The 16,108-nt window shown below is 41.2% G+C and overlaps 1 protein-coding gene across 1 annotated transcript; it reads right to left on the bottom strand.

Annotated features, from left to right (window-relative positions):
- Nucleotides 1-45: 45 nt before the first annotated feature.
- On the bottom strand, nucleotides 46-4,670 carry LOC146668190 (uncharacterized). Its single transcript, XM_085410064.1, has 6 exons — nucleotides 4,501-4,670; nucleotides 2,033-2,178; nucleotides 1,889-1,944; nucleotides 1,600-1,710; nucleotides 728-826; nucleotides 46-555 (listed from the first exon to the last, which is right to left on the bottom strand). The coding sequence occupies exons 1-6, from the start codon at nucleotides 4,615-4,617 to the stop codon at nucleotides 386-388; spliced, it is 699 nt and encodes a 232-aa protein (XP_085266190.1). The 5' UTR covers nucleotides 4,618-4,670; the 3' UTR covers nucleotides 46-385.
- Between the last annotated feature and the right edge of the window lie 11,438 nt (nucleotides 4,671-16,108).

The raw sequence follows: 16,108 nt of genomic DNA, 5'->3' as shown, positions 1-16,108 counted from the left end.
CAGTTGATTTGAGTAACATTTAACATAGCATGGATCTAGGGTTTACAGAGAGTGGTCGGACAAAGAGATCAAGTAGGCTTTAGATTTAGAAAATGTGTTAACACCAGAGGTCAGAGAAGAATGGCTTAGTGACATTTATGACTACTTCAGTCTTCCTTGAATAGATCCAGACTACTTTGGACCATGTCTAAAATGGTCTTGGTGCCATTTATTCAGAAAGCAAATGAATATTTTCATTTTTATGTCAGTTCAGTGAAGCTAAATCTAAATTGCTTTAGAAGAGAGATGACAGCCACTCATATGTTTTTAGCATGTTTAATTTTCGTGGTAATGCTCTTGACAGACATGGCTTCTTCATCAACACTTAGTGACATTTATGACCATGTCAGTCTTCCTTGAATAGATCCACACTAGTTTGGACCATGTCCAAAATGGTCTTCATTCTACTCTCAGTGAAAAGCTTCTCAAATAGGTTGAGATCATCGGGCGTTGTGCTGCTCAAGGTCAGATCAATAGTCTTTGTTCCTGGGCTGAGCGCTGGATCTGGGCAAAACCCTGCAAGAAGACATTTGTAAATAAAGTTCATTCATAAATTTGATTAATCTATGACCTTATCAAACATGGTGGTTACAAAAATATAAAGAGTATAAAGATAATATTAGATTGAAGAAGTAACATTCAGTTCAACTGCAGTTTCTAGGTTTTCATATTATATAAAGGTTTATACCTTTTTCTGAATCCATGATAGCAGGTGGTTGTAGGTTCAGACACTCTGCCTGCTTTGTAAACTCTTCCAGCTCAGCAGCAGACACTTTAGTTCTCCTACCTGAGAGACAGAAAAAGTGTTAGCACGGCACCAAGTTAGTAAAGAGATTAAAACACAAAGAAACAACTGCTGCTGCTATTTCAGGACCTGGACCACTTGCTGCAATTGAAGGAACCATGATATTGAAGGAGAATTTGTGGCCATGAGCACATGAGCAAGGCCACCTCTGAATGGCTTTCAAAATCTGTTCATGCTTGAAAATCCAATCCAGTGCTGGTGTATTGAATGGACTCTACATAGTAGAGTTTTGAAAAATTCTTCCACAGCGATGTGAAAGACTCATTGCTAATGATTGCAAATGCTTGATTTCAGTTCTTGATAACCAGTTATTAGGTTTAGGGACAATTTCCTTTTCACACAGTGCCATGTAAAGGAAATATTCCTTTAAGAACTGTGTTTTCTATTTGCTTGGGTTATTTTTGTCTAATCTAAAATTGTATTTGATGATCTGAAATATCTAAGTGTGACTAATATGTAAAATAGAGAGAAACCAGGAAGGGTGCAAATACATTCTCACAGCACTGCATGTTTTTAGATGTTTTATTCTTTTCTTTTCTTTTTAAAAAAAAGAAGAAACATTTCTAAATATGCCTTTAACTGGCAAGTGTTATTTGTAACTGGTATTTCTAAAGGCAGTGTTCCAGTTTATTAAGCCGTGGAAACCACTGTTCAATTATTAGTCATTGTTTTATTTTGGAAATTAGTGGCCGGCGTCTCATAAAAAATACTTAAGTACTTTGACATTACATTATTTAGTGTGTCATTGTTCTTACTCAGGAGATTGAGTTTGCTTGTGGTTCTTCCAACGGTGTCATTTGCGAAGATAACAAGGCAGTCAGGGCAGCCAGTATTCAGCAGGACAGCAGAAGATTGGTTATTGTGCACTGTGGACAGATGACAGATGATGGCCACGCTTCATATTCTTTTAGCATTGGTAAGGGTGCAGTGTGCAAATACACACCAATCGATATATACTAAAAGTGTTGTGGCAATGCTAGGTCCAAAGTCTAAATCAAAGTCTAAATCTGGTCATCGAATGTTTGTTCCCTCACTAATACTCACCCAAACTGTTGTTAACCAAAGTCATGGTGGTTTTCAGTGTGAAACACTTGCCCATCCTTTTAGAAGATAAAATTAAAGAGATTTCTAAATTCACATTACTTGAAAACAGTATCAGTTCAGGCAAGGCTTTATCATTTTTATTACATTTTATTAATGTAGAGATTATTGAACGTATTAGCCTCAGTGGCAGCAGTGGTGTTCATCCAGGCGGACACCACAAGCATCTTCATCAGCATTTTGAATCCAGGTATGCCTGTGCTCTCTGCTATTTGTGTCCATTTTCCCACCAGCTGAAACAGATGGTGTATAATATACAGGGGGTAAAATAAATATTGAAAACATCACCAGATTTCTCAGTACATACATTTCTAAAGGTGCTATTGACATAAAATTCTCACCAAATGTCAGTAACAATCCAGCCAGTCCACACATGCAAAGAAATCAAACCATAGATGTTATGTGTAAGAATGAGAAATGAAAGAAGGAAAAAGTATTGAACACGCTTACTGAAATTGTATTTAATACTTCATGCAAAAGCTTTTGTTGGTAATGACAACTTCAAGACGCCTCCTAGCCGCAGGCATCGCTCAGGTGTGATTTTGGTTCATTCTTCTACACAAACAGTCTTCAGATTCTGAACGTTCTGTGAGCCCTGCTATGAACTCTAAACTCTATTATATATATAGATTGACAGGTCATTCTAGCAGCTTCTTTGGCTTTGTGTTTGGGATCATCGTCTTGCTGAAAGGTCCGTCCTCATTTCATCTTCAACATCCTGGTAGATGCTAGCAGAACATTTTTCTATTCATCTTCCTCCATTTATATGAAACATTCCAGTGCCACATGACGAAAAACAGCCCCATACTTTGATGTTCCCAACTCCAAACTTCACTGCTGGTATAGTGTTTTTGGGGTGATATGCAGTGCCTTTTGACCTCCAGACATGGCATGTATTATAGCATCAGTTCAGTTTTGGTCTCTTGTGACGGACCGAGCAGTGAAGGAAACTTAGGCACAGGTTAAAGTCCAAAAAAATGATTTTTTATTTAACCCAAAAAACATATTTGGTTAACTCATGCAAAAAGAATCAAAATCTTGGGCCCATAAAAGAGGTCAAAATAACAAAACTCTACTCAAAGTCGACAACACAACTGATAACTCAAACAAACTGACCTAACTTAATGAGACAAAGGGGAAACTTAAATAGTGGCTGATCAGCCCACAAAAACAGGAGAAGGGGTAAAACACACAAAACCTAACTAAACCAAACATAATGAACTTCAATTCCCCCCCATGGTCCTGAGTTATGGCATGAACCAATTTGTAGTCTTCCTTTAAAGCTCGCTCTGCCCCTTTTCCACCTCTTGGCTCCTTAATCAAGGGACTGGAACAGCTGCAACTAAGGTAACTCAGAAAACAAAAAATTAATCATACATAACAGTGTAAACTAAAATGTCTGCACTTATTTTAGAATGCAGTGTTATGTGGATATGTAAATTAACTCTAAACCAAAACCAGTTATTTATTGTCCTGTAAACAAATTCCTATATTTAAAGAAAGAAATGTGACTGCAATGTTACTTATAAGCCTCTACACTAACATGGTGGGTATTACCACTGTGTGGCTGTAAGTGCAGCCATCACATCTCTACTGACCAGAGTATATTCTGCTAGTATCTCTTGTCTAAATTTTGTTCAGCAAACTTTAAACGTGCTTTAGCATGCTTTTTCTTCAGCAATGGAGTCTTGTATGGTGAGCGTGCATACAGGCCACAGCAGTTGAGCTGATTCCAAGTCTTTTTGTAGCTCTTCGCAAGTGCTCCTTTGCTTTTGACAACTCTTCTGATAATTCTTTTCACTCCCCTGTCTGAAAACTGGTGGGGAGCAGCTGGTCCTGGCCAGTTTATGGTGAAATGATGTTCTCTCCTGCCCCAACAGTGCTCACTGGAACCTTCAGATCCAACACAACCGTTCTGGTTATGTTGGATCTGAAAAGTACTAGGTTTAAAACACATGGGGATCGGGCTTTTCAGGCACTGGCACAGAGGCTGTGGAAGTCCCTGCTGTTGTCTTTACGCTCTCTAGACTCCACTGACTCCTTTAAAAAGCAGCTGAAGACATTTTTATACAAACGAGCTCTTAATTAAATTTTTCACTGTTTCACTATATAAATTACAATTTATTTACTTGCTACTTACTAGTTTAGTAATTCTGATGGATTGGTTTTATCCATCATGAGATGTTTCTTGTGTGACACATTGGTAATGAGACAACTTTTTATAGGCCATCAGTTAGAACAGAACCAGCTAACATTAATTTGCACTAGGGGGCAGGGTTGCTTTGTAATTGCTGATAGATTTCAGCTGGTGTCATGACTTTCCATGCCTTTTTGCACCTTCCTTTCTATATATTCAATACTTTTCCTCTTATTATAACACAGCTTAATTTATGGATATCAATGGTTTGATTTCTTTGTATGTGTGGACTGGATGGGTGGTTATCCACATCGGGTGTGAATTTCATGTAAATTTGGTGGCATGTTCAAAACTTATTTTACTCAGCGTATATGTGCAGAAAGTCATAAGTGAAAGGTGAGATAAGAGAGAGTCTGACCTGATTGCCGTGGATTTCAAGAGGCTGGATTAGATTCTCACAGCTTGTCACAGGAGCTGAGTGTCCAAGAGACAGAAGACCGAGCACAGCTACAGCAACGTGAACAAACTCCATCATGGCTCATCTGCTGATAGTGTGGCTTCAGACTCTGAAGTGTGTTCTGGACATTCGAGACTCAGCCCAGTTTAGGTGAAGTATTGCTCAATTGTTTACTTATGTGTTGTAATTGTACTTAACAGAAATATTGACTCTGTGGCAGTACAGTCAGGGGGTTATTTAAATGTGTTGCGACAATGGTAGAGCAGGTCATCTACTGATCGGAAGGTTGGAGGTTCGATTCCTGGCTTCCCCCAGTCTGCATGCCAAATATCCTTGGGCAAGATACTAACCCCAAATTACTCTCCGATGCATCCATCTGAGAATGAACGGGTGTGTGAATGTTAGTTAGAAAGCACCAAGAAAATGTGCTTGTGCGAATGGGTATGAATGCACAAGTTGTGTAAAGCGCTTTGAGTGCTCAGAAGATTAGAAAAGCGCTATATAAGAACCAGTCCATTTACCAATCCCACCTAAGGGAATTTCACCCTCTGGGAAATAAAAAGATTGACATGTAAATGTAACAAATTAAATTAAAAGCTACCTGGGTTTGAAAACACATCCCGGCAAGAGAGGCAAGGCAAGGCAAGTTTATTTGTATAGCACAATTCAACAACAAGGTGATTCAAAGTGCTTTACAGAGACATTAGAAACAAGAACAAATAAAAAGCATGATTTAAAATTGAATAAAACAAGCAAATAAACTAACTAATTAACAAACAAACAAACAACAGTATATAAAATCAAAACAGATAAAATCAGAACAGTAGATAAAATCAGTAGTTAAATGTAAGTTTTGAAATTTAAGCTTAAAGTGTGGATTTGGTGCTTTATTCAAATGCAGCTGAGAACAGGTGAGTCTTCAACCTGGATTTAAATAAACTGAGTGTTTCAGCTGATCTGAGGCTTTCTGGGAGTTTGTTCCAGATATAAGGAGCATAAAAGCTGAATGCAGCTTCTCCGTGTCTGGTTCTGACTCTGGGAACTGATAAAAGACCGGATCCAGATGACCTGAGGGATCTGGATGGTTCATACTGGGTCAGGAGGTCATTGATGTATTTTGGTCCTAAACCATTCAGAGCTTTATAGGCCAGCATCAGAACTTTAAAGTCTATCCTCTGACGGACAGGCAGCCAGTGTAAGGACCTCAGAGCTGGACTGATGTGGTCCACTTTTTTGGTCTTAGTGAGGACTCGAGCAGCAGAGTTCTGAATGAGCTGTAGTTGTCTGACTGATTTTTTAGGTAGACCTGTAAAGATGCTGTTACAGTAATCAAGCCTACTAAAGATGAATGCATGGACTAGTTTTTCCAGGTCCTGTTGAGACATCAGATCTTTTATCCTTGATATATTCTTGAGGTGATAGTAAGCTGACTTTGTTATTGTCTTAATGTGTTTTTCTAAGTTTAGGTCTGCATCCATCACTACACCCAAATTTCTCGCCTGGTTTGTGGTTTTTAGATGTATAGATTGAAGTTCTCTGGTGACCTGTAATCGTTTTTCTTTGGCGCCAAAGACTATTACCTCAGTTTTGTTTTTGTTTAGCTGGAGAAAATTGTGGCACAACCAGTCATTGATTTCCTCAATGCATTTACCAAGAGCCTGTACAGGGCCTCGGGCTCCTGGTGACATTGTGATATATATTTGTGTGTCATCTGCATAGCTGTGATAGTTTATTTTGTTGTTGTTTATAATCTGTGCCAGTGGGAGCATGTAGATGTTAAACAGAAGGGGTCCCAAGATGGAACCTTGGGGAACTCCACATGTGATACTTGTCTGCTCAGATGTGAAGTTACCTATTGATACAAAGTATTTCCTGTTTTCTACGTATGTTTTGAACCAGTTTAGTACAGTTCCTGAAAGACCTGTCCAGTTCTCCAGTCGTTTGAGTAATATGTTGTGGTCAACTGTATCAAATGCTGCACTGAGATCCAGTAAAACTAGGACTGACATTTTTCCACTGTCTGTATTCAGACATATGTCATTAAACACTTTGGTCAGAGCGGTTTCAGTGCTGTGGTTCTGTCTAAAACCTGACTGGAAGGCATCGTAGCAATTATTCTGTTTTAAGAAGTAACTGAGCTGTTGAGAAACTGCTTTTTCAATGATCTTACTTAAAAACGGGAGATTTGAGATCGGCCTGTAGTTGTTCATTTGTGTCTTGTCAAGATTGTCCTTTTTCAGTATAGGTTTGATTACAGCAGTTTTTAGTGATTCTGGAAACACACCTGATAATAAAGAAAAGTTGACGATCTGTAACAGGTCTGACTCTAAAGTCTTTGAGACCTTTTTGAAAAAACTTGTTGGCAGGACATCTAAACAGCAGGAGGAGGAGTTCAGTTGACCTAAGATGTCCTCCAGGTCTTTGCTGTTAATAGGTTGAAACTGTTTCATGGTGTTTAAACAGTTTTTTGGTGGACACAGTACATATCCTGGATCTGCTGTTGATGTACCAATTGCTTGTCTAATTTTTTGGATTTTTTCAGTGAAGAATTTGGCAAAGTCATTGCAGGCCATGGTCGAATGAAGTTCAGCTGCCACTGACACAGGAGGGTTTGTTAGCCTGTCAACTGTAGAAAATAAGACCCGAGCATTATGGCTGTTTTTAGTGATGATGTCAGAGAAGTAGGACCTCCTTGCATTCCTCAGTTGTAAATTATAATTGTGAAGTTTCTCTTTATAAATGTCATAATGAACCTGGAGGTTTGTTTTTCTCCATCTGCGCTCAGCTTTCCTACACTCTCTTTTTTCATTTTTCACCAGTGTGGAGTTTCTCCATGGAGACTTTTTCCTTCCAGAGATAACCTTCACCTTAATGGGAGCAATAGTGTCCATTACATTTAACATGTTAGCATTGAAGCTATTGACGAGCTCATTGACTGACCCTCTGGGCAGGTCAGGTGTTAATGGGAAGACCTGGTTAAAAATTGCACTACTGTGTTCAGTTATACACCGTTTTGTGATCACTGTTGTTGATATATTTGTGTGGGCTGAGATTTTACTTTCAAAGAAAACACAGTAATGATCAGACAGGCCCACATCAGACACAGTAATGTTTGAAATGCTCAGGCTCTTGGAGATCAGTAGGTCGAGAGTGTGTCCTCTATTATGTGTGGCCTCTGTTATATGCTGAGTCAGCCCAAAGTTGCCCAGAGTGTTACTCAGGTCTTTAGTCCCTTTGTCCTGAGGGTCGTCCACATGAATGTTAAAATCCCCAGCAATAATTACACAGTCAAAATCAACACAGATCACAGACAGCAGTTCACTGAGGTCATTAAAAAAGTCTGTGCAGTATTTGGGAGGCCTGTAAACATTAAGAAACACAACTTTGGATGGGGCCTTCAGCTGTAAAGCCACATATTCAAAAGACTGAAAACTTCCAGGAGATAGCTGCTTACATTGAAATGATTCATTAAATAAGACAGCAACCCCTCCTCCTCTCCTGCTCGCCCTGACCTCACTGATAAAACTGTAGTTAGGAGGGGTCGTCTCGATGAGAACAGCTCCACTGTTACTTTGGTCCAACCAACTTTCAGTTAAAAACATAAAATCAAGGCTGTGCTCAGTGATTAAATCATTAATTAAAAATGTTTTCCCAGCTAGAGATCTAATGTTTAATAAAGCCAACTTAAGTGTTTTAGAGGTATTACTTGTCCCCTCGTGTTTGGGAGCAGTCTGTGGCACACAAGGTATGTTTACTATGTTTAAAGATCTTTTAGAGTGCAGCTCTCTGTGTTTTGACCAGGCCACATGTCTCCTGTCACCTAAAAGTACAGAAATTTTAAAACCTTCTAGTAAACAGGGTCCCAGCTTCTCCTGGGAAAAGTCATCACTGCCATAATCCTCACAGCCCGGACCCTTCACACATCACGCATCAGACTGCGGAGACAGGGCATGAAGAGGAACTAAGGGGGGCGAGGCTGGGCAATGTGACTTCGATTGCTCTGTTGAGGGTGGGGCTCGATGGCGAACCTTTGGCCGCTCTGGTGGGGGGTTTATGGGGGACAAAAAGGGATTGGGACGGGGGGTAGATCTGAGCCCAGCATTGACCCGCTCCATCATCTCCTCAGTGAATTTCAGGTGTGGGGAGGAGGGAGAAAGGGAGGGGGAGGAGGGTGATGGCCTGTCAGGGGTTTGGGGGACTGGGGAAGGTCGTGGTCCCTTGTCCTGGTCGTTGGTGTTGTTGAGAGAGTTGGGACCCCTCTTCTTGCCTTAGATGTCTCTCCTTTCTGAGGCTCTTCCTCAGATGCCATGGATGTCTCTCCTTTCTGAGGCTCTTCCCGGGTGGGGGCAAATGGAGCTCCTCCTCAAGGTTTCTGCTGGGCTTTGTCTGTTCTTGGAGTACTGTTTGTTCCTCTTTATGAGATAACTCCTCGTTTATCTCAGCCTTGGCACCAAGCACGGATGGATGACGTATGGAATAAAACAAGTTGGAGGTGAACAGTTTCACCCCTGACTTGTTAAAATTAAATCCATTTGCTTTGAACAGATGCCTGCGTTCCCAAAAAATATTAAAGTTGTCGATAAAGTGCACTGAGTGGTCAGCACATGCTGATATAAGCCATTTATTCAGTGTAAACAACCTGCTGAATCTCTCGTCTCCTCCTCTGACCGGCGGTACAGGTCCACTGATGAATACAGCTGCATTCAGAGAGTTTACAGTATTTAATAATCCAGTAAAGTCCCGTTTCAGAACCTCCGACTGTTGTTTGGACACATCGTTTGACCCTGTATGCAGAACAATGTTTGTCACAGTTGGATATTCATCTGCAATTTGAAGAATTCTCTCCTTCAGGTTGTTGACCATATCGTTAGGAAAGCAGAGGACTTTAGTGTTCTTACCGCACATCCTTTGTACATCCTTTATGGCAGAGTCACCCACAATCAGAGTTTCAGGCCTAGCCTTTAGCTTTCCCTGTGGCCTTTCACTTTTCAACAGATTTTCAGACCTTATTTCGCTGCTTTTAGATGGATGGTTGTCCGATATAGATCCAGGGTCCTTTGATAGTGGAGCAAATCTGTTCTGCAGTTTCACATTCAGTTGTTTTGGAGGTTTGTTGTTAACCTTCCTATTCACGGTTGTCCAGTCCTGTTTCCTCCCGTATACAGGGGTAGAAGAGCTTCTCTGTCTCGTAGGAAGTGAAGGCCAGTCGGTTTCAGAGATTTCAGCTCGCTGTGCCCTGCCTGTGATACGTCCTCCCCCTTCCAGGAGACATGATTTATGTCTTGGTTTTGCACCAAGACAGTCTAAGGGGGGATTATCACTTGAGGATTTATAATAATGCACAGAGTCTACTTTCTTGGTCATGTTATCTGTGCTCCTTAGCTGTGTACTAGCTTGCTCATCGCCATTGTTTTGAATCAAAGGCAAGGTTGTTTCATTTCCACACAGTCCATTTACCTCCACGTTTAATTCTAAGCGATGAATTTTTGTCTCCAGTACTGCAATCTTCTGCAGGAGGCTGTGGTAGTCATCTGTGGAGAGGGAAGGCATCTTGTTGCTAGTTAGCCTAGCGGTTAGCACCTTTCCAGGTTATTGAGGCTGCTCGGTGCCCAGACGCTGTAATCAGGCTTCAGCTGTGTCTAGGCCACAGACACACGGAGCGCTGAGGATAAGGTAACCATAAAATGTTGCTGTTTCTGTTAAGAACACTCTAGTCCTAATGATCTACAAGTGTCCAGAAGTTATCGCAGGTAAGCTCACACGGAAAAAAGGGAAAAAATCAGCATAAAAATCAATAAAAATCAATATAAGAAGCAAAGCATTCAAGAGCAAAGAGATGAAGCGTCCACACTCACAAAGGGGAGGAGCAAGCAAGAGATGGTTTCAATGACAAAAAACAACACTTTATTGAAAGTTATACAATAAAAACATAAATGGAATAAAAATAATAGAATAAGCCTAATAGTGTCCTCATATCAGTACCAATAAATGTCTTGATGCATGCTCAGTCATCCAGGTAAGTAAATCCCAAAAGGTTCAATTCAATTCAATTCAATTTTATTTATATAGCGCCAAATCACAACAAAAGTCGCCTCAAGGCGCTTCATAGATACAGAGAAAAACCCAACAATCATATGACCCCCCTATGAGCAAGCACTTTGGCGACAGTGGGAAGGAAAAACTCCCTTTTAACAGGAAGAAACCTCCGGCAGAACCAGGCTCAGGGAGGGGCGGCCATCTGCTGCGACCGGTTGGGGTGAGAGAAGGAAGACAGGATAAAAGACATGCTGTGGAAGAGAGACAGAGGTTAATAACAGATATGATTCAATGCAGAGAGGTCTATTAATACATAGTGAGTGAGAAAGGTGACTGGAAAGGAAAAACTCAATGCATCATGGGAATCCCCCGGCAGCCTACATCTATTGCAGCATAACTAAGGGAGGATTCAGGGTCACCTGGTCCAGCCCTAACTATATGCTTTAGCAAAAAGGAAAGTTTTAAGCCTAATCTTAAAAGTAGAGATAGTGTCTGTCTCCCGAATCCAAACTGGAAGCTGGTTCCACAGAAGAGGGGCCTGAAAACTGAAGGCTCTCCCTCCCATTCTACTTTTAAATACTCTAGGAACAACAAGTAGGCCTGCAGAGCGAGAGCGAAGTGCTCTAATAGGGTGATATGGTACTACAAGGTCATTAAGATAAGATGGGGCCTGATTATTTAAGACCTTGTATGTGAGGAGCAGGATTTTGAATTCAATTCTGGACTTAACAGGAAGCCAATGAAGGGAAGCCAAAACAGGAGAAATATGCTCTCTCTTTCTAGTCCCTGTCAGGACTCTGGCTGCAGCATTTTGGATTAGCTGAAGGCTTTTCAGCGAGTTTTTTGGACATCCTGATAATAATGAATTACAGTAGTCCAGCCTGGAAGTAATAAATGCATGAACTAGTTTTTCAGCGTCACTCTGAGACAGGATATTTCTAATTTTAGAGATGTTGCGCAAATGGAAGAAAGCAGTCTTACATATTTGTTTAATATGTGCGTTGAAGGACATGTCCTGGTCAAAAATGACTCCAAGGTTCCTCACAGCGTTACTGGAGGCCAAGGTAATGCCATCCAGGGTAAGAATCTGGTTAGATACCATATTTCTAAGATTTTCAGGGCAGAGTACAATAACCTCAGTTTTATCTGAATTAAGAAGCAGAAAGTTAGCGGCCATCCAGGTCTTTATGTCTTTAAGACATTCCTGCAGTTTAACTAATTGGTGTGTGTTATCTGGCTTCATGGACAGATAGAGCTGGGTGTCATCAGCATAGCAGTGAAAATGTATGCTATGTCTTCTAATGATACTGCCTAAGGGAAGCATGTATAATGTAAACAGAATTGGTCCTAGCACTGAACCCTGTGGAACTCCATAATTAACCTCAGTGTGTGAAGAGGACTCTCCATTTACATGCACAAATTGGAGTCTATTAGATAGATATGATACAAACCACTGCAGTGCAGTACCTGTAATACCTACAGCATGTTCTAATCGCTCTAATAGGATATTATGGTCAACAGTATCGAATGCTGCGCTAAGGTCTAGCAGGACAAGCACAGAGATGAGTCCACTGTCAGAGGCCATAAGAAGATCATTTGTAACCTTCACTAAAGCTGTTTCTGTGCTGTGATGAGCTCTGAAACCTGACTGAAACTCTTCAAATAAACCATTCCTCTGCAGATGATCTGTTAGCTGTTTGACAACTACTCTTTCAAGGATTTTTGATATGAAAGGAAGGTTGGAGATTGGCCTATAATTAGCTAAGACTGCTGGGTCTAGAGATGGCTTTTTGAGTAAAGGTTTAACTACAGCCAGCTTGAAGGCCTGTGGTACATAGCCGATTATTAGAGATAGGTTGATCATATTTAAGATCGAAGAATTAATTAATGGCAGGACTTCTTTGAGCAGTTTTGTAGGAATGGGGTCTAAAAGACACGTTAATGGTTTGGAGGAAGTAATTATTGAAGTTAACTCAGAAAGATCAATTGGAGAAAAAGAGTCTAACTTAACATCAATGGTACTAAGAGTAGCTGTAGATAATATTACATCTGTGGGATGATTATTGGTAATTTTTTCTCTAATGATAAAAATTTTATTTGTGAAGAAGTTCATGAAGTCATTACTAGTTAACGTTAAAGGGATGGTTGGCTCAAAAGAGCTCTGACTTTTTGTCAGCCTGGCTACAGTGCTGAAGAGAAACCTGGGGTTGTTCTTATTTTCTTCAATCAGTGATGAATAGTAAGATGTTCTGGCTTTGCGGAGGGCTTTCTTATAAAGCAGCAAACTATTTCTCCAGGCTAAATGATGATCCTCTAGATTTGTGACACGCCATTTCCTCTCCAGATTACGAGTCATCTGCTTTAGGGTACATGTTTGAGAATTATACCACGGAGTCAGGTACTTCTGATTAGAGACCTTAGTTTTCACTGGAGCTACAGTATCCAGAGTCGTACGTAGTGAGGAGGTGAAATTATTAACAAGATAATCGACCTCTGTTGGGGTAGCGTTCCGATAGCTGCTCTGCTCTGTGTTGGTACAGGGCATTGGAGATGATAACAGTGGGTGGATTATATTCTTAAACTTAGTTACAGCACTTTCAGAAAGACATCTACTTTGATAAAGTCTACTCTCCACCGCTGTGTAATCAATTATTGTAAATGTAAATGTTATCAGGAAATGATCAGACAGGAGAGAGTTTTCAGGAAACACTGTTAAATGTTCAGTTTCTATGCCATATGTTAAAACAAGATCTAGAGTGTGATTAAAGTGGTGGGTGGGTTCTTTTACATTTTGAGAGAAACCAATTGAGTCTAATAACAGATTAAATGCCATGTTGAGGCTGTCATTTTTAGCATCTACATGGATGTTAAAATCACCCACAATAATTATTTTATCTGAGCTCAGAACTAAATTAGATATAAAGTCTGAGAAATCAGACAGAAACTCTGTGTAAGGCCCAGGTGGACGATAGATGATAACAAGTAAGACTGGTTTCTGAGTTTCACAGCTGGGGTGGACAATGTTAAGCATCAGGCTTTCAAATGAATTAAAAGTCTGTCTTAGTCTTTCATTAATTAATAGGCTGGTGTGAAAAATTGCTGCCACACCGCCCCCTCGGCCTGTGCTTCGAGATTTCTGGTAGTTAGAATGACTCGGGGGTGTTGATTCATTTAAACTAACATAATCATCCTGCTGCAACCAGGTTTCTGTAAGGCAGAGTAAATCGATTTGTTGATCAATTATTAAGTCATGTACTAACAGAGACTTGGAGGAGAGAGACCTAATATTTAATAATCCACATTTCACTGTTTTACTCTTTGGTTCAGATGTGGATACTGTATTGTTCTTTCTTTGTGATTGTTTATGTTTAAGTTGTTTGTTGCTGGTTTTTAGTTTGTTTTGTCTTTTTGGAAGCTGACACAGTCTCTATGGAGATGGGTTTTTGGGGGGGGTAGCAGGAGGAGAGAAGCTGCAGAGAGGCGTGTAAGACTGCAACTCTGCTTCCTGGTCCCAACTCTGGATAGTCATATTTTGGGGGGTTTAATAAATTTGTCCATATTTCTAGAAATGAGAGCTGCTCCATCCAAAGTGGGATGGATGCCGTCTCTCCTAACAAGACCAGGTTTCCTCCAGAAGGTTTGCCAATTATCTATGAAGCCCACATCGTTTCTGGGACGCCACTCAGACAGCCAGCAATTTAAGGAGAACATGCGGCTAAACATGTCACTCCTGGTCTGATTGGGGAGGGGACCAGAGAAAACTACAGAGTCCGACATTGTTTTAGCAAAGTTGCACACCGATTCAATATTGATTTTAGTGACCTCCGATTGGCGTAACCGGGTGTCATTACTGCCAACGTGAATTATGATTTTACTGAATTTACGTTTACCCTTAGCCAGCAGTTTTAAATTTCCTTCAATGTCGCCTGCTCTGGCCCCTGGGAGACAATTGACTATGGTTGCCGGTGTCTCTAGCTTCACATGTCTGAGAACAGAATCGCCAATTACCAGAGTTTGACCCCCGGCGGGTGTGTCGCCGAGTGGGGAAAAACGGTTAGACACATGAACGGGTTGATGGTGTACCTGGGGCTTCTGTTTAGGACTATGCTTCCTCCTCACCGTGACCCAGCCGCCCTCTTTCCCCAGCTGCTTGGGGTCTGCCGGGGAACAGCTAGCGGGGCCTACGCTATCTTCGGCTGCAACAGCTACAGGGGCCTGGCTAGCTACGGGTGAATGAAGGGTGCGAAGCAGAGTCTCCAATTCAGTAATCCTGGCCTCCAGCGCTGCAAATATGCTACATTTGTTACAGATATCATTACTGCTAAAGGTGGCCGAGGAGTAACTAAACATCTGACACAATGAGCAAGAAAGTGCAGGAGGAACAGGTGAAGTAGCCATGGTGCTAACGAGTCGGCTACGAGCTAAGCTAAGCTAGCGAAACAGTACAGAGACAGTGAGTGAATACTTTGGCTATAAATTAGGTAGTGAGTACACAGAAAGTGTGCTTCGGATGAAGCACGTGAAGATTATACTATGAAAAAGAATGTATTTAAAAGTTGTTAATTAAATTGCTAAGCAAATAAGCTACTCAGAAACACCACTGTGTTTGAGCAGGAACAGGAAGTGATACTCTACCACAGAGCGAGCGAACACCAAGTGCCACCAAGGTTGATCCTGTTCATCTGGACGTAGCATTTTTAATGATCAAGGAACTGACCTCACAGCCTACTGTTCATTCAGTGGGCTAGTTTCATGCAAACCTGCAGTCAGCTGAGACTGAAGAAGTCACTTGGATGAGTGACGAAACGTTTCTCCCACTGAAAGCGCTAAATCCAGATGAACAGACTCTACCTTTTGGGAGTACCAATGAAGAAAAATAATAGATGTTGGGATGGACTTGGTAGCTAGAGGCTCAAACAAAAGGGAATGAAAAGAAATACAGACACTATAAGTCACTTCAAACCCAGAGTGCTGGTCAATAAAAGAAGTGTGAAAAAGCAGGGCCACAACCAGAAAGGCCACACTGCCACTGGCTCGATCTTCTGTAGTCAAATCCAGCAACTACACTCAACAAAAATATAAACGCAACACCTTTGTTACTGCTCCCATTCCCCATGGGATGGACGTAGAGACCTAAAATTCATTCCAGATACACAATATAACCATCCCTCCCAAACAGTGGTCACAAATCAGTCCAAATGTGTGGTAGTGGGCACATCTGCTATATTGAGATAATCCATCCCACCTCACAGGTGTGCCACATCAGGATGCTGATCTGACATCATGAGTAGTGCACAGGTGTACCTCAGACTGCCCACAACAAAAGGCCACCCTGGAATGTGCAGTTTTGTCTCACAGCAAAATGCCACAGATGCCACAAGCAATGAGGGAGCGTGCAATTGGCATGCTGACAGCAGGAATGTCAACCAGATCTGTCGCCCGTGCATTGAATGTTCATTTCTCAACCATAAGCCGTCTCCACAGGCGTTTCAGAGAATATGGCAGCACATCCAACCGGCCTCACAACCGCAGA

The sequence above is a fragment of the Rhamphochromis longiceps genome, linkage group LG6, assembly GCF_057381845.1.
Source record: "Rhamphochromis longiceps isolate RC_006_pf linkage group LG6, R_longiceps_female_GT1.1, whole genome shotgun sequence".
NCBI lineage: Eukaryota > Metazoa > Chordata > Actinopteri > Cichliformes > Cichlidae > Rhamphochromis > Rhamphochromis longiceps.
The sequence above is the reverse complement of the archived record's forward strand: the minus strand, read 5'-3'. Positions and strand labels throughout refer to the sequence as shown.

Bases quoted from the DNA above. Each gene is read 5' to 3' on its own strand.
- LOC146668190 (XM_085410064.1), bottom strand. From the start codon at position 4,617: ATGATGGAGTTTGTTCACGTTGCTGTAGCTGTGCTCGGTCTTCTGTCT. The intron at 2,179-4,500 runs GTCAGACTCTCT...CATCTGTTTCAG, and splicing joins TTGAAATCCACGGCAATCAG to CTGGTGGGAAAATGGACACA. The intron at 827-1,599 runs GTAAGAACAATG...TCTGTCTCTCAG, and splicing joins AAGCAAACTCAATCTCCTGA to GTAGGAGAACTAAAGTGTCT.